Source organism: Colius striatus, chromosome 7, assembly GCF_028858725.1.
Source record: "Colius striatus isolate bColStr4 chromosome 7, bColStr4.1.hap1, whole genome shotgun sequence".
Lineage (NCBI taxonomy): Eukaryota > Metazoa > Chordata > Aves > Coliiformes > Coliidae > Colius > Colius striatus.
In genome coordinates, this window is record NC_084765.1 from 24,841,232 (window position 1) to 24,864,868 (window position 23,637).

Below are 23,637 nucleotides of genomic sequence, written 5' to 3' on the forward strand. Positions count from 1 at the left end.
ACATACAATGCCCACGGGGGGAGACTGCGGAATAGCTGTAGTTAGGCTCTTCTCTCAGTTTACCACAAGTTGTCTAGAGTTCAAGTTCCTGAATCTCAGGACTAGTGATGAAACGGACCGCTGAAGAGTTCAGTACGGGCTGGCTTATGTGTCTTCCTCATACGCTATCTGAAATTTCACGCGAAAGCTCTAAGGTGCGTCTGTTCGGACTAGTTCCCCACCGGGCCACCTCGGCGGCGCACCGTGCGGCCGGCTCCCGGGTCAGGGGTGCGTCCCGCCCCAGCCTCGCTAAGCGCTGTGGCAGCCGCCGTGCCGGCGGGCCCGGGCTCGTCTCCTCCCGCCGCCCGCCTCTCCCCTACTCTGCCTCTCGCAAGCTGGGCGCACCGTGGCAGCTCCCGAAGGCCTTTTATGAGCCCGGCCTCGCGGCTGCGGTTGCTGCGCGGGATGCGCCTTTCCAAGCCCGGATTTCGTTGTGTGGCCTCGGGCTCGGCTGAACACGGAGCGGGGCGGGGGGAGGCAGCGCGGCCGCCCCTCTGCCTCGGGGCGCAGGCGCCAGCTCCCCCCGCAGCGGCCGGCGTGCCGGAGGTGGTTGCACCCGCTTCCTGTGCGGGAGGGGCCGCGGGACGTGGCCAATCCGGCGTGTGCATCGTACGAAGCTGGCCAATGGCGGGCCGGGCGGGGGTTTAAGCGGCGCCGCGGCGCACGCGGCCGCAGTCGCTGGCTTTGCTGGGCACGGCGGCCGGACGCTCAGCAGCAGCGCAGCGGCCTCCCCGAGCTCCGCGCCATGGCTGTGCCGGTGACGCGCCGCGCTGCCGTGAGTGCTGTCTGCGCCGCGGACGGGGGACGGGAGTCAGCGCGAAGGACGGGGAGCGGGGCGGGCGAGCCGTCCCTAGGCTCTCGCCGTTCTTTTCTCTCGGGCGGCGAAGCGCTGGGGCTGCGCGAGAAGGCTGTGTCGGGGGAGGGGGGGGTGCTGGTGAATCTCAGGTCATTATCTGGACCTGCACCCCCTGTGCTTTTGCGCGTTCGAGCAACGGCCGGAGCGGCGCGGGGAGGGGAGAAGCATGAGGCCGGGCTGAGGTTTGAGGGAGGAGTGAGGGGGGTGCGCGCTGCCGGCGTCCCCCTGCGTTGGCGGGCGCGGGGCTTCACTTGTGCCCTCAGCGTGCGCCTGGCTTTGGCCGTCTCCTCCTTCCTTCCCAGCGAGGGGAGGGCATGAGAGAGGGAGGGAGAAAGTTAAAGCTGCCTAACAGAAGGGGGCGGGAAGGGAGGGAATACAAGAACCACTTCCTACAGGGACTGTCTAATGGTTTAAATTCTGCGAGAAACTCGTGAAACCTGATGGTTTATTGGCATAACAAAGGGTGCTTATTTTTGTTTGCATAACATCACACTTTAAATTACAGGGTATATGTGTAAGGAAGAAATGGTTTTGTTCATTTTCATGAGAATACTGCTATAGTTACAAAGCATGTACATACAATAAATAGCTTAGTGGCAAGTAAAGACTCTTAAAAAGTTTCAATGAGGAAGAGCGAGATGGTGCATTGCATTAACCTTGCAACAGATTCGGAGAGCGAGGTACTCTCTGAAACCTACACAGAGATGATTTCTTTCTCTTGAGTATGGGTGAACAGATGTGAAATATAAACTGGTTGTGTAATGGATGACACACAGAGGTACACCGATACAGTGGTGGTAAGTGTATCATGGAGTTAGACATCTGAAAATTAAAGAAAGCTCATATCTGGCTCTTAAACTGTATTATTTTAGCTCACTAGACGGATGGAGAATGCTGCGGTTGAACTTAAAGCCAAACCTCAAGTTACTGGCAAAAGGGCTGTTTTGGAAGAAATAGGAAACAAATTTGCCTCAAGAAGACCACAGATAACAAAGGTAAAGGAACATTTGAAGCCTATCTATAAGGAAAAGATGTATTACGAGCTCTCTACCTGATAGTAATTGTTTCTCACTATAGAAAACAGAATGCCCCAAAGCATCCATAAAGCCTACAAAAGGACCTAGTAAGACGACAAATGTAACTCAACTGCCTAAACCTGTGGCTGTTGTGCGTCAAGCATCCAAAGAAACTGTTGTTCCAAAGGTATGAAGCAGTTGTACTGTTCTGATTCTTAATTTGATTTGCACCTTAGAGCTCTAACTTCAGAGCACTTTGTAGATATACTCTGTTTCTTTGCTAAAAAAGCAAAACTTCTATACTGAGGTTTTGGTTTAATGCATGTGGTGCTTAAAGGCTAACATTCAAGTGGCAGAACTAGCTATTGAAGTGTACTGGATTAAGTTTCTGCTTTATTTAGTGATTACTAGAAGGTTTGCTGATTCTGTCTGCATGGCATCTTGCTGAAGGCTTGCTGTGCTAGAATGCAAGCTCAGTTTTAACTCTTATCTTACAACATTGTATTAGTAACTAGAAAAATGTGGAAATGAAACAATATTTCAGCTTAAAACAGTAGATATGTAAGCGCTGTGATCTGTTCCTTAGGTTCAGTCTCCTGTCCCCATGGATGTGTCTATGCAAGAGGAGGATTTGTGCCAAGCCTTCTCTGATGTCTTACTCAACAACGTGGAAGACATAGACGCTGAGGACAAGGAGAATCCCCAGCTGTGTAGTGACTATGTAAAAGATATTTATCTGTACCTGAGAGAGCTTGAGGTATGGCATCCCCAGCCTGTGCTTCCGTAGTAGAGTGTTAATGTTGTTGCTCACACAGCTGTCTCTCCTGCAGCTGCAGCAGTCAGTCCACCCACATTACCTCGATGGGAAGGCGATCAATGGGCGGATGCGTGCCATCTTAGTCGACTGGCTTGTCCAGGTCCATTCAAGATTCCAGCTTTTGCAGGAAACACTCTATATGTGTATTGCACTCATAGATCGCTTCTTACAGGTAAGTAAGATACTTTTCAGCTCATCTTTGGATTTTTTAACTCTTTTAAAGACATTTAGGATTTATCATTTCTTTATAAATCTCAGAACCTACAAAATGTGATTGTTGTGGTAGAGCTCTCTATAATGTAGCATCTTAACTCTGAGGCTGTGGTCCTCTTCAAGCATGTCATTATAGGGACACTTCTGACTCAAACTGGAACATCTCATTTAAGAAGAAGCACTGTCATACTGATGTTTTAAACTGTGATAAATTAGAATCTGTTATATAGAGTTTGACATTTTCAGGCCTTTTTTTTAACTCCTGTATTGCAGAGTCATCCAGTACCTCGTAAGAGACTTCAGCTGGTGGGTGTAACAGCAATGCTTCTAGCTTCAAAATATGAAGAGATGTACTCTCCTGATGTAGCAGACTTTGTTTACATTACTGACAATGCCTACACCAGTAGGGAAGTTAGAGAAATGGAGATGATAATTCTTAAAGAGTTAAACTTTAATTTGGGGCGACCTCTTCCAATTCATTTCTTAAGAAGAGCATCAAAAGCTGGAGAGGTAAGTACTTGTCCTTATTACCTGGAACTTTACTATATGTGTAAAGTCTGTCGGGATTGTTTCTGGCATTTTAATAATGTGATCTTACTTGCTTTCTGCTTAAATACTGGATCAAGTAATACTCATCTGTGAAACTCCACTATGTGGAGTAAGGTTACAACATACTGTGGCAACCAGTAACAACAGTTCATGTCTGTATTGGCTGGGGCCTGTGTGCAGTCTTACTGGCAGTAATTTTACTGTTAAACTAAACATACCCTAGAGCAGAACCCTTGCTTTTGGATTAACCATTTGTGTGGTGATCAGGGAATTCTATAGTAAGAAGAAGTTTGTATGCAAATGTACAATTTCAGATTCAAAAGATGATAAAGTCTCTATAGCCTGACCCTTATTTGCCACCTCAGTGGTTACATTGAAGTGAACTGGGTGCACTTGCAAGTGGGCTTCAGTTACCTCAAAAGACCAGTAGGCAACTCTTGAAGTTAGCTGACTGCTTTAATAAGGAGCTCCTTCACTCATTTCTACTTCTTTCCCCTACTTTTGTCTATTACATAGGGAGCTACTTGGGCACAGCAGTGCCTGATAATGCAGTTTTCTGTTGAAATCCATCATGTGACTTTGTGTCTCAATTCCAAATGGCTGCTAGACTAGACTGGTCTGGACTCTGGTTTCAATTTTGACATGAGTGCTTGTTCAAGAGTATGGATTTTGTTGACTGTATTTTATCAGTTAATGAATACAGTAAATATTCTGGAATTATTGTAAGGTGAAGTGAAACTTTGTGGATTAACAAACTCTCAATCTGGTAGGCTGATGCTAAGCAACATACACTAGCAAAATACCTAATGGAGCTGACGCTGATAGACTATGACATGGTGCATCATCGTCCTTCAGAGATTGCAGCTGCTGCCTTATGCTTATCCCAGAAGATTCTAGGACATAACAAATGGGTAAGATCTTGTCCTGGTTTAGGCCCCTCTAGGAACAAAGGACCATGATCAGCCATAAGTACCAAAGGCCTTAGGAACACTCTAAGACAAGCCCAGGCAAAACAGACAAGACTGCTCAGTTTGAGCAAGAAAGAAAAAAATTTATACCCCACCAACCAAAAACGTAAACAAAAACATAACAAACAGGAAACAACACAGAGTGGTACAATGATGAAGAGCACAACCAGCCCTTTAAGACCGCCTCTGCTCCACCCATCCCCTCTTCCTGGGCTCAGAGCCCTGATTTCCTTCCCCAGAACGGCTCAGGGGGACAGGGAATGGGAGTTCCAGTCCGTCATCTCCACCACTTGTCTCTCCTCAAGACAGACGGGTTCCTGGCTTGCCCTCCCTGCTCCACCACAGAGTCCCTCACACCCAGCAGTCCTGCTCAGGCCGCTCTGGTGTGGCCCATGGGCTCTCCAGCACAGCCTGCGCCAGGGCCGCCTTCTCACGCGGTCTCCTGCCTGTCAGGGCGCACTCACCTGGAGCTGCTGGTGGCTCTCCGTCCTGCCATTGCCCTCCAAGGGTTGCAGGGGCACAGCCAACGTTCTCATGGTGGGCTGCAGAGGGTGCTCTAGCCCAGCTCTCCTTCCTTCTTCCTCTGACTGTGGGGTCTGCATGGTCACCTCCATCTTGTACCAGTTCATCTGCTCTTCTACTGCAGATTTCCCTTCTTAAATAGTGATGGCACCAGACTGGCCCAGCTAAACTGGAGGTGGGTGCACCTCAGAGCTGGGGGATGTTTCAAGAACTGATTACTGGGACCAGCACAGCAGATTCCTTCCCCTGTTACCAAGCAAAAAGTGTCTACACAAACCTATGACAGTATTTTAATCACTCCTGTTGTTAGGAGTGTTTTCCTTTAGTTGATTGAATTGATTAGTAATTAGCTAGTGGTTACTCTTGCAAGGGTTGCTTCTTCCATCCTCCGTGCAGCGATGAAACAGAATTCTTGGCATTGATGTGTCCGGACTTCTACTGCACAAGAGAAGTTATTCTGGATCTGTGACCCAAACTGACAGTACTATGGTTTCTAGCACTGAACACTAGCACATGAAGCTTAGAGCATTTGCCATCTGAAGTGATTGTGCCTTGAGCAGCAATCCCCACTTTGTAAACCCCCAAATTTTTCTGTCACATTTCAGGATACAAAGCAGCAGTACTACACTGGGTATACAGAAGACAGCCTTGTGATGACTATGAAGCATATAGCCAAGAATGTGATCAAAGTAAATGAGAAGTTAACAAAATACACTGTAAGTATAATCACTTAAATCATCTTTATAATGTCTTAAAAACACCTTTCCTGCATGTTGTGGCTTCTTAAGTAGATGTTCTGTATGTTGCCATAACGCATGTGCTACTTGGGCAAGCCTGTGAGATTGTAGACAAACTGCTCCCAATACTTGCAACCTGTTAAATTTTCAACTTTGCTTCTTTGTTTTCTAAGTGGTCAAGCTAACTGACCCAAAAGTACCTGCCTGAACATAGAATTACTTTACATGTGAATCTTTTCTAACAGTCTTCCTCTACCTCTACAGGCTATAAAGAACAAGTATGCAAGTAGCAAACTACTGATGATCAGCACTATCCCTCAACTGAGCAGTGATATGATCAAGGACCTGGCTTCCTCACTCCTATGAGAGCCAGGCCCTGGTGGTGTATGCACTTTGTTCCTGTCTGCTTGTTGCAAAACTACTGCTCGTTGTGTATAGCATTCCAGGCACCTCGGACCCGCTCTGAAGGGGAAATTTTAAACTTGCTTTGTAATACAGTGCTCTAGAAATAAAGCTTCTTTCCTTTTAAAAAAAACCCACAATGTTGAGACTGAATCTTTAAGGCACTGCTTAGACATGTCTGCCATCCAGTGTGCAAGGAGGACACTGGTGATTGATCCAACTTGCAGTTGGATGTGGATGATTGTCCTCGGTGGTTTCCAACGAGAAGCTCCAGGATTTACACTGGGTAATATTTAGTATGTTTCCACTCAAGGTAAAAAAGAGCAGACAGCTCTTGGTGTACCTGAAAGCATACTAAATACATAATTTATTTCAGGGCCTTGTCCCAAAGAAGTATGCAGGATTTCTTTCTTTGAGCTTGTTGCCTTCCAGTTCGGGGAAAGTACTAGGCTGGCTGTTAACAGATACCAGCCTGTATATCTTTGGTTTTAGATGAGCATTAGACAATGTATGTTCTATCATTTTTGTTTTGTAAACAAAGGGAGCTGAGATAGGAAAATTCAAAGTCTCCTATGATGCTATTATACTGAACTCATTGCCTCCCTTCTCACAGTGTTTCTTCATGAGTGTGCTGGCTGTGATGTAGAAGGCAAGAACTCAATGCTTCTGCCGTGGGAAGGATGTTGAAGCTATTGGTTTTTATCTCCTCAAGCAGGAGACTTCTCTCCATTGAATAAGTAAGCCTAGCACATAACTGCCAACAGTCTTTTGAAAAACATGTTTTATTCCTTGTATGTATATCATTTGCCCCTGGACTTCCAGAAACAGCTTCTACAGTCAGGCTTAGGAGGATGGGGATTCAAGGATTTTAAGCTCTAGCTTAAAGCTTTTCTGCAGCTTGCAGGAGTTTTTTAACTGCTCCTAACAAGAAAGTAGTGCACAACACTTCCTCTGGACGTACTGAAAATGGTTTGGAGAAAAGGAGGGGAATTTTTACTTTAGAAATCAGTGTAGTATAATCCCACATATATAGCTGTAAAGGAATCTGTATATGTAACCGGAAACAAACTGCACAGAGCACAGACCTGTTCAGCTAACTGCTGATTGTGTTTTATTTTATGGAGGTTCAGAAGGCAAAGCATGAATGCTGGTAACTGCAGGGCAAGCGACAGCCGCTCTGGTGTGGGAGGCAATCCGACCTAAGCAATAATTCTGCTTTTTGCCATTTAAAAGGAGCGTAGTGCATATCTGTAAGTACCTGGCATAGAAATGCGAGTAGAACTACTTCATGAATAAGAACAGTGGAATACTACATTATACATTCATACATGTTTCTATCATACTCAGTTTTTATATACAGTATATGATCTGTTTCTATAAATGTACAGCTCTGCATAAAGACTTCTTAAAACACGTACAGCATTAAACATAAATCCAACATGGGCCAGCCATATTATAATATAAATCTTGGAGAAGGCAACGCTGTTTAGCATACAGTACTATGTGATCTGTTTTAACTTGCATAGTGCCTGTTGGAGTCCCTAAGCACATCAGCAAACACAAACCAGTTCCATTACAACTCTGTACAGAATCACTTAAATACACCATCACAGTAGGTTCTTAGATGGTAATATGCCGAATAAGCCCAAATCTTGATGTATAGCAGCATACTTAACGTCCCCCAGAACGATCTGCATCAGAGGAAGCGTGCATTTAACATTCTCTTCAGTAGATAATTAAAAAGGTTACTGATATTCAGCTGAAGGCACTTATTAAATACACCCCTTTCAAAGTCCCTGATCCCAGACTGCTAAGCACTTCTCTGTTTTAGGAAGATAGTAGGTTTGAGCAGTCTTCACTTACTAGGTGCTAAAACCAGGTTTTAAATACAATAAATAATTGGTCAGTATGTCCATTGCTGTATGCTTCTGAGAGAAAAGATCCAAGTCTGTGCTGTGGGTAATTTTCTTCCTGCTCATATTACTGAATGAAAATACTGCTGAGAATGGCAGATCTCAGAAGAACAGCGTCCTGAAGGCAAGGGGAGATATCTTCAACCACTGATAACTTCATGTCAATTTTCGTCTGACAGTCTCTTATATCTTTGTGACGTAATTGTTGGGAAACAGACCTTGTTTCCCTCGTAGTCTTCCTGTCCACCAGCCAGAAGGATCTGTGACAAAGCAAACAAGGTATGTAGTGAGGTTCTGCAAACCTGTTGTATGTTTTTTGAGGCAGCCTTGCAAAGCTATTCCATGCAGTGAGTGCTGCATTCTGAAGGACCGATGAGAAATTATTTCAAGAACCTGGGCTTGCTGATCTTTCCACCTTATTGCTACACCTTACAAGGTTGTTTTGGAGACCCAGAGAGTTGGAATTGTTTTATTACCATTTGGTTCTTGTATTATAGCTGTGGTTTAAGCTAATTTTCGGTAGGAGCATGTGACAGAATTTCTCTATAACTAAACTTGCCACTCTGCAGTACTAACTAATGCATACACTATTGATCTGTCTCTGACCTGCTTTTTAAATGAACAGGTTTCATGTGAGGGTGGAGACTTGTCTCTTCCCTAGGCTGTCATAGATGTTTACAAGCCTAATGAGGGAAGGTAGCTGTGGGGTGGCTTGATGTCATGATGTAACTACTCAGGATAGGCTACCTTCAAGTTTAGAACTTGAGTAAGAAAACCTTTTATCTGTACGTACCTTCTTTAATGATATCAATCACGTCGTTGGCATTAAAGCTAAGTTCATCTGTGTCCTGAGCATCGTAAGCATACAGCGCCCTGCACTGTGGTACCTGAGGCTTGGGTTTTGGCTGTGGTTTAGGCCTTCCTCCAGCTGGTGGAGGTCGGTTTGTTGTCTGCCTGCGAACACTAAAGGGAGAGAAAATATCAATGTGCTTCAAAACTTAGGGCTTGAACCTAAGCTTTATCAGCCCCTCTGTCCTAATGAATTGCTTCTAAAGAATACTTCAGAACAAGGGAATAAAGATTCTCTTAAATATCACAACAATTAGAAATATCAAAGCCTTCCCTATGTAAAGTGACAGCGTTGCTGTTCCTTTCCTACTGAAAGGTAGAAAAACAAAACGTCCCAACAGCAGCTGAAAGGCATAGGAGACATTTTAGTGCTCAGGCTGAAATGGAAACAAATGTGCACATGCAGCTCATGCATATCTTGGAATCTACACAGCTTAGTTTGTCTCTCCATGCCCCAACTTCACCAGGGATTTAGTTTCCAATATTAAAAACAAAGTTCTAGTTCACAACTTGCTACTTTACCATTCTTGTGACTAAGCTGCAAGAGAGACAGCATCTCTTTTAAGTTGCCTCAGATCCCAGGGAAGTCTATGGACTTTGTTCTGTTATAGTCAACTGTGAAGCAGGAGGGGAGATGCTGCACAAACTCTTTGTCACAGCTGTGACCACTCCAAAGATTTGGAAGGGGGAAAGAGGGAAGAAATGCATTTTGCCAGCTCATCAGTTAATAAAGGCTGGAAGAGAGATCAGGTATTAGATGCAACATGTCAGTTTAAAATAATTAATTTGTGCTGAATGACTAGAACTGGTGCAGTGATGTGAAGGTGAGTGAACTGTGAGCATGTCAAGCAATGCCATGGTAACATTACACAGCTCTTACAGAAAAGGTTTATTGTTACTTATACCAAGTCCTAGACGTAGTTTTTGTCAATTCATCTGTCTAGTTTTAAGTCTGTGTAGTGAACTGTACCAGACAATGAGCTTTGGTATGGGTTACCAGCATTTCCCTTCTCAATTTTTATACTGGGCGAGAGGATTTTCTCCTGTGGTTCTGCATGAATTGACTTTGCTTGGGATAGGATACCATGGTGGTGCAGATCCCCCGTCCCTAGGCCATGGTCCCGTGGGAGTCAGATGACATCAGGTTTTTAAATCACCCGTGTGATGATTAGACATCCTGACACTGCCCTCAGTCAAAACGAGTTGCAGGTACAGGAGTCAGAACGATTAGGTGCTCCCTAAATGTATCAACTTCAGCTGTCTGGAAAGCGTACTGCTGACTAAGTGCCTGGCTTGTAGCTGTTTCTGGGAGATGAATGGACTGACCTGACAAGCACTGTTGCACAGTGAAGAATTACTGACCAAAGTCAATCATCTTGGTGTAAAATGAGCCAATCAGCAGTGTAAATATGAGTGCCTTGCTTCTCATATGTGTGGCTTTGCTATTTCTTTATTAAACTGCTTTTATCTCAACCCACATGGCTCCCCTCTTATTTTCTCCCCTCCCTGGCTTGTTGAGGAGGGGATGATAGAGCGGCGTGGTGGGCACTTGGCATCCAAACGGGGTCAAACCACCACACTGCTGTAAGACCTCTTTCATAGCATGGATGTACTGGAGAGACTTGAGGACAGTAGTGCTGGGCATGGCCCTAAACAAGATCTGGATGAACCAGCCCATCCCCTCAAGAGTCAGGCATACCTGCCTCCTCTACTCCTACATGGGCCTGGCTGGTTTGGGGAATGGAATTATTTGAGAAATGACCTGTGCGTTGGGCTAGATGACTGCTTGGGTCCCTAATGCTTGTGCTGGCCAAGGGCCACAGCAGTTGGGCCCTCAGGCGCCCTGCCCACGAGCCTGCCGCGCCCGGGGCCGCCAGCAGAGGGCGCGCGCCTCGCGGCCTGAAGGGAGGCGCGGGCCGGCCCGGGCCAGCGGCCTTTCCGCAGCCCCGGAGCCCGCACGGAAAGGGGCCTCAGCACGGGGTAGGCAACTCTGCTGTAGAAACATCACAGCAATTAACATATGGGGTAGGGTTTTTTGGTCCGTGTGCTCAGAATATGGTATTATTGCCATTAACGAAGCATTGAATACACCATGTCAAAGCACCACAGTTCCTGACTCCACACAGAGGTACAGTCACGTTATTAATCACCTACTTGTTCCAACGCCCACTGGAAATTATCCTCATTGGGCTGCACTCCCCTCACTCAGAATCAGCACTTTCCACAATTTCTGACCAAAATACCATTTTTAGGCTTCAGGAAATGCAACTCCATGAACTTGTGGGGTGTACTAGCCAGGAAGTAACTCCTCTCTTGGAATGTTCAGGGACAAGAAATTACCAGGCCCTTTTTAGCTATTCCATTACCTTACATGGTAGCATCCATATTGCTACTGCATGTTGCCTACAGCCCTGACTTGCTTTGAAAGAAAAAAAAAACCAAGCCACAACAAAAGCAAAAGAACAAAAACAATCACCCAACCCTCACTCCCCAACATCCTCTTTTCTCCCTGCCTCTTCCCTCAGAATCATAACCGGTGCTACTAAGCGCTCTTCTGTCTTACTTGTGGTTTCTTGCAGAGAAGCCTGACTTCTACCAAATCCAGAGAGAGACTATTCTCTACTTGTTCTGATTGCAATTACTGCTGTGGCTGTTCTGGAGTTCCTTTTCTACCAGCCTTGAGCATACACAGTTTTTAGTGAGAACTAGGGCAGGCACTGAAGATGTCACTCTAATACAGACTGCTTTGTTGGGGTATTTTTTTTTTCCTTCCCGTGGATTACATAGATAAGAAATGACATTTTAAATAACTGATAGAGGCTTTACTATGTGCTCATCATCCTTGTAAATACCTAAGACTAAACAGATGGAGTGTTGGTGTGTACCCATAACGCTGGGAATTGTGATATGACACAACTGATCTTTTTAACTAAACATTGACAGTTCCTATCTCATGTACTTGGTGGTCTCTACATTTTACAGTAATGTATGTGCTAGTCAGAGTTGTCTGACAGAAATTGTGATGGCTTTTTATCTTACAGCTTACAGGTTTTTGTTGTTACACGAACCATAGTCTCAGACAAAGAAGTCTTAATATTAGCAAAACAGCTTTAACAAAATAAGTTGACAAACAATGTAAAGGCATGTAAGTTATGAGTTTACAAATATGGAAATGCACCTGAAAGTGTTAGCATGTGTTGACAATTTTGAAATTGTTAAAATAAATATCAGTGGCCACTTGGTTCTGATTTCTTCTTTGAAGCCTGATCTTGATAAGAAAAATGTTCTTAAATATGCTTACTGTATCTCATGGCTAACACTTAGTACATAGTGGGGGAAAAGGACTGCCACTAGTACAACTGAAAAGCCACTCTCTACATACCTGATTTTGCTGGAGGACTGACTCCTCTACTCTTTGCATTTAGGAACTGAAAAGCTCCTGCTTAAGAACCCTGATCACATCTTTTGATACCAAAAGTCTTATCAATTCCTTGCATACTTGTTTGTTTTCCATGCAGTGTCTAATGCTTAGTAGAAGTAACCTTGTAAGTAATAGGCTAAATCAGTACTGTAGCCTGCTGGATCACACACAAACCAGAATGCTTAAGCCAACAGGAGAATCTACTGCAGAACATTGGCTAAGGAGTTTGTCCACTGACTGACAGCTGAGAAGGGTCTGTTAATACGAATACAGATGCAATTAAAAATAAGTAATTTTTTTCTGCCTCTAAGAACTCCCATTCATGGTGATCACTGGAGAAAGGGACTGAGCTGTTCCATCTAATCCCTCCGAATATTTCAGGGCTGGGGGCAAGTATGTTAAGAGGCTGCAGAAGGTCAGGTGGAAACTTGGTGAAAGTTTTGACTTTATCTTGATTTCTCCCAGGACACTCCAAGTGCAAGCTCTTCCATATTTGGCCAAAATGATTTGCTGTCAGAACTAGGAGCCTGGGTCACGACTGACAGCCTAGATTTAAAATACCACTACTGCTTTAGTGAGCAACACTAAAAATCCTTGAATGTATGTGGCATGCCACTGCATCATGGCTGCGTTACTACAGTGGACAATGCATGATACGGGTGAAAGAATGCAGAATTAGAATGGGATTGTGGGAGACTTTGATGTACTTGGGTACTTCTTTAGGAAAAATTCCTACTACAGCAGTGTCTCTGTTTTTATTTGAAACTTTGACATGACCTTCATACATGGTACTCTAGCTGTTGGGGTAAGTGAAGGCTTAGACTGCAATGAGTTAGTCAGGGCACCGGTGTAACACAGAGCTAGCTGCTGTCTGCCAGCTATCTGTTGGAGGCTGGGCTGTAGAGGCTAGCTCACTACAGAGGGAGGCAGCAAACTGTTGGAAGGCAGGGAAAGAGAGAGGCTGTTTAGAGCAAGAGCAGCTGAGGAGGACACTAAATTGTAGAATCATAGAATGGTAGGGGTTGGAAGAGACCTTTAGAGATCATCTAGTCCAACCCCCCTGCAGAAGCAGGTTCACGTAGATCAGGTCGCATAGGAACATGTCCAGGCAGGTCTTGAAGACCTCCAAGGAAGGAGACTCCACAACCCCTCTGGGCAGCCTGTGCCAGGGCTCCCTCACCTGAACAGTGAAACAGTTTTTTCTTATATTTAAGTGGAACTTTTTGTGTTCCAGCTTCATCCCATTACCCCTTGTCCTGTTGCTAGCTACTATAGAAAAAGGGGATGTCCCAACCTCCCAACACCTACCCTTTAGATATTTGTAAATGTTACTAAGATCACTCCCCAGTCTCCTCTTTTCCAGACTAAACAGCCCCAGTTCCTGCAGCCTTTCCTCATGTGAAAGATGTTCCAGTCCCCTGATCATCTTGGTGAACTTTAATAAGAACCTGAAAATACAGAGTTCTCATCAGGAAGTCTGAATTTCCTCTTGGTTTTCCCCTCAACAGTATTTGGACAGAGATATAAGAATGATGACTTGTTCAACATACTTGGGGATTTTCTACTTAACAAGGAGGTATTTCTCATGTATGTTTAGAAAGGCTGTGGACTATAGAATTGTGTCTGCACTAACCAGTACTATGCAAAGTTATTATACCTTACCACAGTGGATTTTTTTTCCATCTCCTAATGTAACTTTCCTTGTTGATTTAATATGTGCCCTTGGAAAACCAGTTGTTACAAATCATAATTTCTCTGAGACTTGGTTACATCAGAATTATATCATATAAATAGGATGTCCTTTAGCAAGGAGAAACACAAAATGCTTATTCAAAACCAGATTTTTTTCTTCTTCTTTTTTGTTTTTCACTAAAATTGCTGAATAGGCAGCAGTCTGACAATGAAGTGGCACTCAAATTCCCACTATAGTAAAGCTCTATTTGTGTTCTAAACAGAGTAGACTACAAGGGCTTAGTTAAAGTAGAAACTGTTCAATCATTGGAAAACTTAAAATTTTCTAAGGCCTCTATAACATTCTGGAGCACTAAGGTCCCATAAATATTTGACAGAAAATCAGAGGGTTTGATTCAGTCAAGATCTGGAGAAGATGGTTTTTCAAAGTGGAGAAAAACTTGTTCTGCTTCCCTCTACTAGGCCCCTGATTTCTTGGTTCTGAATTTCTGCTAGTTATGGTAATTGTTTTGATGCTTTTGATTCTTGGCTATTGGGAAACACCTAGTTAAAACAGTAAGATCTGCCCACTCCCAAATCTTGTAGGACCGTCATAGTAACATATTCTGGAATATGTCCAAATGATGCTGAAATAATCTTGAATCTCATGCTGCCAAGCTTTCCTCCTAAAAACAAGTACAAGTCTGGTATGTTAGTTGGGAGTCAAAGCTGAAACAAAAGAACTATTCTGGGCATGACAATTGTCATAGAACACCACACCTGCTGTTATGATCTGTAAAGCAGAAGCAAAAGATGGCCTGGTGAAACTGCTGGTGTCTTAATATTCTTAAGTACAAGGTACCATACAAGTTTAAGACACTACATTGGAACTGGTTCACCTTCATTCCTAAATGTGTATGATGGAACAAGTGTTTTGAAATCCTGTGGAAGATGATAATATCTTTGAGCACAGCTCAGTAGCACAATCTGGTCACCCAGGTACACAATGTAAGTTTATCAGTCGTGAACAGTTGGAATGTGTGGAGCTACTTATAAAAATCAACACCTTTTTTCAGATTTAATGTAAAATCTTACCCGGCTGCTCCTTGGTCAGGTACTTTCAGGAAATCCAAGCTTTCTGGTTGTTGTGAAATCTTGCCTGATCCTCCTGAGAGTTGCCGTGGTAAAGTTGGTCGTGCCATATTTGTATATAGGCTTTTCTCACCGGCCCGTTGATTTCCTGGTACAAACTGTGGGGGACTTATTACTCCATTTTGCTGCTGACCTGGAAGTAAATAAAATGTGAACACAACCACTCCAAACTACAGCTCAATAAACGTAACTTTTCCTTTTGTTGATGGCTCAGCTGTCAGATTCAGAGAGACTCAGCTACCGAGGAATTTGAAAATGAAGGAATGCTGCGGTCTTGAAGTTTGAGTTATACAGTTTTGGGTCTGCTGCTGATTTTGGGTTCTCATATGTCTTCGTGGGCTTGTGCTCAAGTTTGTGAGGTGCATTAAATGTTACAAGGAAGCAAGAGGGTTAGAGAGTTCAACCTTATTAATGTTAGCTAGTGTGTAACCACCACACCTCTATTTAAAACACTGTATACAATTTTATCCAAGTAAGAGTTGATGTAAAGTTAACTAGAAATGCTTGGGGTGGTCTCTCTTGCTTGTGAAGTTCAAACTCCATCCAACTCCCTGAATACTGGGTAGACTATTTTTTAAGCTCTTATAAATATTTTTCCATTTTAACAAGGACCAGTTTTTTGTGCTTCTTTTGGGTTTGTTGGGGTTTGTTTAGCTTGGGGTTTTTTTAAAGCCTTGCTGCTACTCTGATAAATCAAAGGAGTTTGAATTTCCTAGGTGATGACAAAGGTAAGTGCCTTTAAATAATTATGTCCCTAAATTGAATTTAAAACAAACTCACTTGTGTCTGAGCTACTTGCAGAATCACGGCCTAAGGAGCTCAGTTCTGCATGCTTTACATTCCTAAAACTCCCATTGAATAAAATGGGGACTATTCTTACATTAAAAATCAGATTGCTTAATGCTGTGGGTGATCCTTTCCTTTTTCCATTGGGATTATGCCTGCTGAAAATTAGCAGAATGAACAGCTGTGCAAAGGAGAATTCATGATCATGACACTTGGAAAAACTTTACTGCATTCAGCAACTGGTCCTTGGTTCTGATATTCACTTGATACTGTGGCAGAGCTTAAGTAGTCATAAACTCATATATAAAACTTACTTTGGACTCAACCTAGTATGGCACATACATTGTGGTTATGTAAATAAAGGTTTTTTATTCTGAACTTAGATGTAGAAGCCTGTTCAGCTACTTCATCACTAGTTTCAAAACAGATGTGAAAATAGCAGAATACAATTCAAATGATCAAGCATGATGGCCCACAGGGGTACTTCACCACACCGTGAGAGCTGAATAGAGGAAATTGTTTGTGACTTTCGAGGAGGAATGTGCCCAAATCCTGCAACTGCTTCAGACTCCTTGAAAGTCTGGACAGTCTAGTAACTCTTTTGTAACACCTGTCCTCAGTCTAATTTTTCCAGCTCTAATTGGCTACTTTACAAAAGGAGTTTGAATTAAAAAAACAACAAACCTCCCATCTTACTGTAATTGATGTCAAATCTCTATAAAAGACTGCTATTCACCTTTTAAATGTGATACTCTTATGCATGACAGTCAAACTTCACCAGGTACGCTTACTCTGCCTGTACCACTACAGTGTGTCCATGAACATTCAGTGCGTCAAGAGAATATTGTTCTTTCTTCAAAGCTGACAGGCTAAATTAATTTTTCCTCTCTAGGGCAGAGGTGAAACACCCAGATGACATCAATCCCATGCAGAAAAGCCAGTGTTTTGCTGCACACAGAGGCAGGCTCTTCCAGTTAGGACTCTCTGCTGACACATCTGCTCAGGAGCTGTCAGAAGCACTGAGGGATATACAACTACAAAAGGCCCTGCTGCAGCTATGGGTAATCCAATAGTGCAATGGACTCTACATCCAAGCTACGTTACCTATATAAGGCAAGCTTGGGCTTTGTCTGCAGGCACAAGGCTTCTTCAATGTTTTTGTCTTTTTCATGCCACTATAAAACTGTTCAAAGACTTTTTAAAGTATTAAAAAGAGATTTTCCTTGTTTTAACTCATTCTGTGTGAGTATTTACTATCTGTGTTTGTGGACAGCTAAACTCCTTTAACTACAGTAACTTCCCCCTTTACTACAAGCAGTTCTTGCAGATCATGGCAGACCTTAGTTTGAGTCACATGGCTATGAGAATTGGGAACTGTCTAGTTCATTTGGTGACCAAGACTGGTTGCACACCCAACTTAGACTATTAGCATTGTGCTTCTCCATAGACAGCAGCTGACTGAAAAAAACCCTTTGTTAAAAAATAGTAGCCTGGGAGTGTAAGTAAAAAAAACCACTTGGGAAATGTTGGGTCAATGCAATATTGTTCTCTCCTCTGAGTTCATAGGCTAAATTAATCATATCTCTCAAAGGCAGAAGTAAAACACCCACATCAATCCCATGCAGAAAAAGTCATGCACTGCTTACTGGCACAGCTGATACGTCTCAGAAGTTGTTATGTAAAAAAGTTGGACAATGAGACATAAATTGCATTCTATTGTTTATTGGCACTGAAAGCAGTTTCATTGCAAAGCATTGTCTATGGCTTGATAAGGGTATAGCTTTTACCCTTGAAAAGAAACTGGAGAAGGCTACAGGGTTAGTTTTAGATGGTGGCTTATACGAAGTGGCTGAACATGTCAGTGTCCATGAACAACAACCAGGATATATATCTGGTAGAATACCAGTTTCATTGTCTGCAGACAATGAATTTAATGAAATGCCTACAATGTGTATTTTTCCAGATGGGATCTTTAAAAGAGGATTTTAAACCTTTACTATATATATTTTTTTAATGGGTAAAAATTACCAGATGACAAGGGGCTAAGAGGACTTACCAGGAGGCGGCGGTGCTGCTCTCATAGGGTAAGTCTGACCTTGAGACCTGTTGGAATACCCTCTGCTTTGGGTCAGGTTCCGTCTAGTAGGACCTAAAGGAAATCAGCAACATTTTGTTACCGTTTCACAACTATATTAATTATGGAAGTCCTTCTGGCTGCCAGACGCCTCCTCTGATCAGAAAAGGCCGATTTTCAGGAATAATGAACCTGACTCCTACAGTGCTGCCCAGGTTGTTCTAACGCTTTACTTGTAACAAGGATGACTTAGGCATATTCTCCCTTTTGTGATCCAGTTCAGCCATAGGATATGACATACTGCTGCAAATACTTACTACAGTAAATGAGGCCCAAAACACCTTTAGCTTTATCAGCTTCTTTACAGACCACAGGTAGTTGGCACAGCACTACTTTTGACTGTACTGTTTCTGATTGGCAATTAGTATGAGAAAAAGGCAGGAGAGGAAACCTGAGAGGCTGGTCTATTTGCAGCTCAGCCTTTGGTGATATACAGAGGTTACCTTTCCTAATAGCATGTCCTGTCCCAATGCAGACCTTTCTTCATCAGCAGGACCGTAGGAGCTGCAGGAGTTCTGAGCAGAGTGAAAGACTGCCCCAAAATGCTTGGCTAATTGTGCCATTTGTACTATGTTACATGATTAAATGCACTCATTTCTTTATTTTGCCACAAGGCAAAGAATTTCAGACATTTCAGAAATGGTATATAGTGAATAACAATTCCAGCATGACTGACTGTGGAGCAACAAGGAATTCTGCTGTATCATTAGGATCTGTAACTTAGCTCTTCTTTTAAATGTTACAGAGAAATAATAATGTGCTGAGGCTAAAGGCAAGCAAGGAAAGAGTCCACCATTCTCTAAATTGCTAAAGGAAGTTCATACTTACGGGAATTCTTTGGTAGCCCTGGCCCAATGCTGATCTGCAGCACTTTATTACTTGGTTTGAGAATGGCTATATCTCCTTGGCCTTGCATAAATTGGACTTGTCGAGAACCACTACTGCTCCAGGGCCCCCAACTCTCCTTTTTCAGCTTTACTTCAAGTCTAGTATAAGCACATGAATACACAAATAAAAAAACAGAAAGCATTTCCATGTTAAATTGGGACAGTATAACTTGGTAGCAGATAGTTTAAAAATGTAAAAATACAAAGCTTAGACTGAGAATCTGTAGTCTCTGAGTGACTTAGCTGACACAAACCACCTTAATTAGATCTCTTTTTCATACATTTAAAAACATTTTTCTTAATTGATATCTTTAAGTTTGCCGGTAGAGCCACTCAAAGGAAGTTTGCGATGCCCTGCAGAGGATGGAAAGTACAGTGAGCTTTGAAGAAAAATGTGCAAAGGTCTGAGTAAGAGATGTATCTGCCATCAAATGTTGCTGCCTCTGCAGCAGACTGCTGGAACAAGAAAAAGTGTCCCATTCTTCTGTATATACTCTAGATGTATATCTATCCACATTAGATGTATATATCCATCTTTTCTATTTTTTTCAAAGGAAATAAACATACAAATCCAAGGCCTGCTTGCTGGTCCTAATCTTAACAGGTAAAAGTATTAACAAAAGCCCAGGTTTGTTGGGATAGTTTCCAGCATGTCCTTGCAGCTAAAACGCATATCAAACATTCTGTAGCTTTTCAGGCTTGTTTCTAAAGCCTGTTCCCAGTGTCAGTGGGAGGCTCCTTTCACCCTGCAGTCCTCTGTCCCTACGACAAATTTCAGAATTTCAGATTGTTACATTATGTCTCCAGAATTATCTTTCAAACTCTTCATTATGATGTTTCTATTTATAGGTCAAAGTTAAGGAGCTGGAAGAGGATGCTCCCGTGTCACAGAACAGCAGCCAGCAGAGAGATGGAGAGCTTGCACTACGGTTGCACGTTCATTGTGTAGTGGCTGGCCTGGCCCTTGCTATGGGGACACAGCTCTGCAGGCACAGAGCTGCAGACCTTTGGGCTTGATTCCATGTTGAGTAGAATGAAGGCAACTCCTCTGTGCACACAGACAGTGGAAAGTGGCAGAAAGCCCAGGTGAAATCCTCACCTATTACTCCAACAAGCATCTCAGAAAGTCTGGTCTCTTTGCATAGTGAGATGTTTACACCATGCTGCCGCTTGTTATTTTAAAACAAAGCATATTGTCAGGAGCTCAACTACTAGACCTCACTCATTTGCCCTAGCAGCAAGAACAAAGATTTTTTGTTCTTAAAAGCCCATTGAAAAAATATAACTCACGTATTGCTAAATTTCAGAGGTAGTTTTCTTTGTGTTTTCTCTTCGTATCGTTTTGATAAGAGGCTTAAAAACTCCGTTTTGAAGACTGATTCGAGCAAACTGTCATATTCCTGTTCATGTAGAATAAAAATGTCATCCTGCATTGTGCTGAAAAAAAAATCAGAGTACAGACACATTCAGATTATCATTTCATCAGCAAATACAGGCAGCACTATAGTACATCTGAAGAGTACTCCTGGTTAATTTTTGAAAACGTAAGAAAGTCCAAGCAGCATTAATTATAGAGTCTAGCTTTATGAGAAAATGTTTGGGTTTTTTTCAGGAGCTGATAATGGAATATCTGAAACAATTCTTTTTGGACAGGAATACTACTTGGTGATTGTACAGTACTTACTCTTAGAAAAAGAACATATGCTAACAAATCACAACTACAATTAAAATGCATCTCTTCAATAATGGCAAAACCTGTGATTAGAGGTGACTTGGGAACTTAAAGATTACTAACATAAGACAAACTCAAAGCAAGCAAATTTGGAATGAAAGCTTTCAACTTCCCATTAGCTGTAGCTTGGCCTGATTTAACACAGTATAAAACCACATACTTTGGGTTCCATTCCCATCTTTGGATCAACTCCTATTTTCACTTGCTGAAGATGCTGCAAACAACTTCCCAGGAAATGAAATTCACATCAGTAATTTGCCAGGCTGATTAATGCCCTTCCAGAGGCCCCACGGTTCTGACATGTCCCAGCCAGTGCTGCCATTGTTCCCGCTTGTGGTTTGTTTATGTGTGTGTCCTTCTCCCCTCTAACAGCATGTTGGCATACTTCCTAGCTATAAGTACACTGCTGCCTGCTGCATCCTCTCTACAAAGAAGTATAAACAAAGCTTTCCAAATAAAACTGTAAGGCCTGAAAATGGAGGCCATAGGTCCCACCCTTACTTCCTGATTTGAATAGCATATAAGCAGCCATGGCATGTGCTGCTTCAATTTGCTGATCTCACAGTACCTAACTGATTTTTAAGGCTGGTTAGCATCCCAATGGATTAGAAGTGACAAGAAACCTCTAATTTCATGTATGAACTCATAACCAGTTTAAATCCAGTTAACACTGTTATGCTGTCAGAAGGGGGAGCCTTCCCTCTGCCCCTCACTCATTTTTTATTCACATCCATTTCTGTTCCTTCTCTCGTGCTGTCCCCTGCCCTTTCCTGGTAGATTAATTTTCTGCTTCTTTTACTTTTCAATGTCTCATCCATATGCCCATGCTGCCACCTGAGTGTTAGCTAGTGTAGGAAAATGTGTGGCTGGGGGAAGAGACAGCACAGGACTTTTGACAACTGTGCAGGGTAAATAACTGCTTAACCTTTTCACAAAATAATTATCACTAGTGTGATGGTTCACAAATTGGAGTACAGCCATTGAATAAAGGAGCACCGATTAGATATTGCCACTTGTTCCTGGCAGAAAATGTGTGGGCTTCTTTACTTGGTTGTTTAGACCACTGTAGAGAGTCTGAAGCCAAAGCTTCTCTGGTCTTTTTGTCAATGTGGTTGGTCAATCTTCTGCTGCTATTACCAGTATCAGAAAACACTATTTTATAACAGCAATTTATTTCAATACAGAAGATGATACCACTTACTAAGTGAAAAAAAGCACTCATGGTTTGCATTTCGCTCTGGAGAGAGGGATCTTTCAAACCCTGCTGGATTTAGAATCAACATTCACTATGACTTTTTTCTAAAAACCCCTTGGAAGTGTGAATGTCTGTGGTACAGGGGTCACGGCTGTGGAAAACCTGGCAGGTGGCTTTGGCAGGTGATAGGAAAAGAAGAAACTGCTTCTTTCAATGGTTTTGTAGCAATACATTACACAAAGAACGTGCTGACAGCTCGCCTACATTTATATATGTATTGCTTTAACACTTCAGGGTAACTCCAAAAGTAAATTAATTATAGCACATAAAAAACTCAAAGAATATTCAACCGGGAAGAAAAAAATCTTCCACCTTCTATCAGAGACTAAATGAAGTCTATTTGCCCTCATCACTGTTTTCTGATCACAATTACCTAGCAGTCAACAGCTTTCCACTTTGAGCATGCTTCTCCCTTTTCCTCCCAGCTGGTTTGCCTGATTGCTGGCTGCAAATCTGAAAGGGGAGGAGGCCTAGCTTTCTCACCCTCACTTTTCAGCTGGTAACTGAAGCCCTTAACTCCTTCTACAGACTGTGAGTATCAATTTAGGTAAAATTGAAAATAGATTTGTAGTGCTCCTAGAAGTGCTCTTGACTGCCAGGTATGAAATTGTAATTCTAATCCCCTTGAGATGTTGGATAAAGGATGAGTTGCAGCAGTACCCATTTCTTCCAAAAATCTACCTACCACTTACTCACTTCAATCTTCTTTCAGATTCTGAAATCTTTCCCACAGTTTGGAAAAGGGTGGTATGAAACTACAGACTTATCTAACTAGTATTCAAAATAGCAAGAACAAATAGGTAAAAATAAAAGTATGGCTCCCTTTCCTATCATTGAGCAAATCTACAGTCTCAGCAAGGTTCTGAACAAGATGTGTAAGAAAAGCTCAATACCTACAGTAAATGTTACCCAATAAGTGCTCCTATTTTTGCTGATGTGGCAGAGTCCTGGCTTCACAGTACTCTTTAAGATGTCTCATGCTACTGCTTCTCAGATGAATTATAGAGCTCAGTTATTGACCATTACTAAAAGCACAAGAACCATTTCCATGAGAGTCTGGGTTGTCATTCTCAGTACTCTCAACAAACTCTCAGTTGGGCATTTGCATTTCAAATTTCAATGCCTTTAGTAATTCATATTGTTATGTAGTGTAATTGTGTTAATGCACGTCGATAGTGTGGATTACTCTGCCTCTATTGGGTATAAGTGTATTGACACAACTTTCCATCAATATACTAGTGCAAGGGTTTCTTGAGAGGTACCATTTAGATAGCATTGCAGGAACCCTGTTATCCTCTCCCCATTCCAGTTAAAATACATTCAACTTTGTAATGATTTAGTTAAAAGTTAACATTGTGTTAAGAAAAACACAACTAGGAATTGCAACTTTCAAAAATTTTGAGACTGCAACACAGACTAGAGCAAAATCCATTCTGGATAAGCTCATGAAGAATGTTATGTTATTGCAATTATTTCCTTTGAGTGCAGAGATCTGAGATTTGCTTTAAACCCAGTCAGAAATTCATTATCTTAGAGGTGCAGAAGATTTAAGCTATAGAGTCAATAAACTGGAGTTCTGAAAACACATGAAAGAATGCAAGTTAATAGAATTTTTGCTTTGAGAAAAACTGCTTCGGGGTTTTTTCTGGTTTTGGGTTTTTGGGGTTTTTTCCCCCCAAAAATACATAGTAGTTAATACACATGTTAAATCAATTACT

The 23,637-nt window shown here is 42.5% G+C and overlaps 2 protein-coding genes across 5 annotated transcripts in view; one reads left to right on the top strand and one right to left on the bottom strand.

The window, feature by feature from the left end:
* The first annotated feature begins 734 nt into the window (after positions 1–734).
* CCNB2 (cyclin B2) lies at positions 735–16,862 on the top strand. Of its 4 annotated transcripts, XM_061999323.1 has the most exons (10): positions 735–814; positions 1,768–1,890; positions 1,973–2,098; positions 2,498–2,668; positions 2,742–2,900; positions 3,215–3,451; positions 4,261–4,401; positions 5,586–5,696; positions 5,982–6,101; positions 6,733–6,761. In XM_061999323.1, the coding sequence occupies exons 1-9, from the start codon at positions 785–787 to the stop codon at positions 6,081–6,083; spliced, it is 1,200 nt and encodes a 399-aa protein (XP_061855307.1). In that variant the 5' UTR covers positions 735–784; the 3' UTR covers positions 6,084–6,101; positions 6,733–6,761. The 4 variants fall into 4 exon arrangements, with proteins under 4 accessions (XP_061855307.1, XP_061855309.1, XP_061855308.1 ...); XM_061999325.1 differs by lacking the exons at positions 5,982–6,101; positions 6,733–6,761 and adding an exon at positions 16,804–16,862; XM_061999324.1 differs by lacking the exon at positions 5,982–6,101 and having other exon boundaries at positions 6,733–6,798.
* The window catches only part of MYO1E (myosin IE), a 93,194-nt gene continuing 77,007 nt past the window's right edge, over positions 7,451–23,637 (bottom strand). The window contains exons 23-28 of the mRNA XM_061999321.1: positions 20,223–20,369; positions 18,874–19,031; positions 17,968–18,060; positions 15,069–15,258; positions 8,826–8,995; positions 7,451–8,292 (exon numbers count right to left, since the gene is read on the bottom strand). Of these exons, the coding sequence (XP_061855305.1) occupies positions 8,216–8,292; positions 8,826–8,995; positions 15,069–15,258; positions 17,968–18,060; positions 18,874–19,031; positions 20,223–20,369 (835 nt within the window). The 3' untranslated portion in view covers positions 7,451–8,215. The remainder of the gene's footprint in view (positions 8,293–8,825; positions 8,996–15,068; positions 15,259–17,967; positions 18,061–18,873; positions 19,032–20,222; positions 20,370–23,637) is intronic.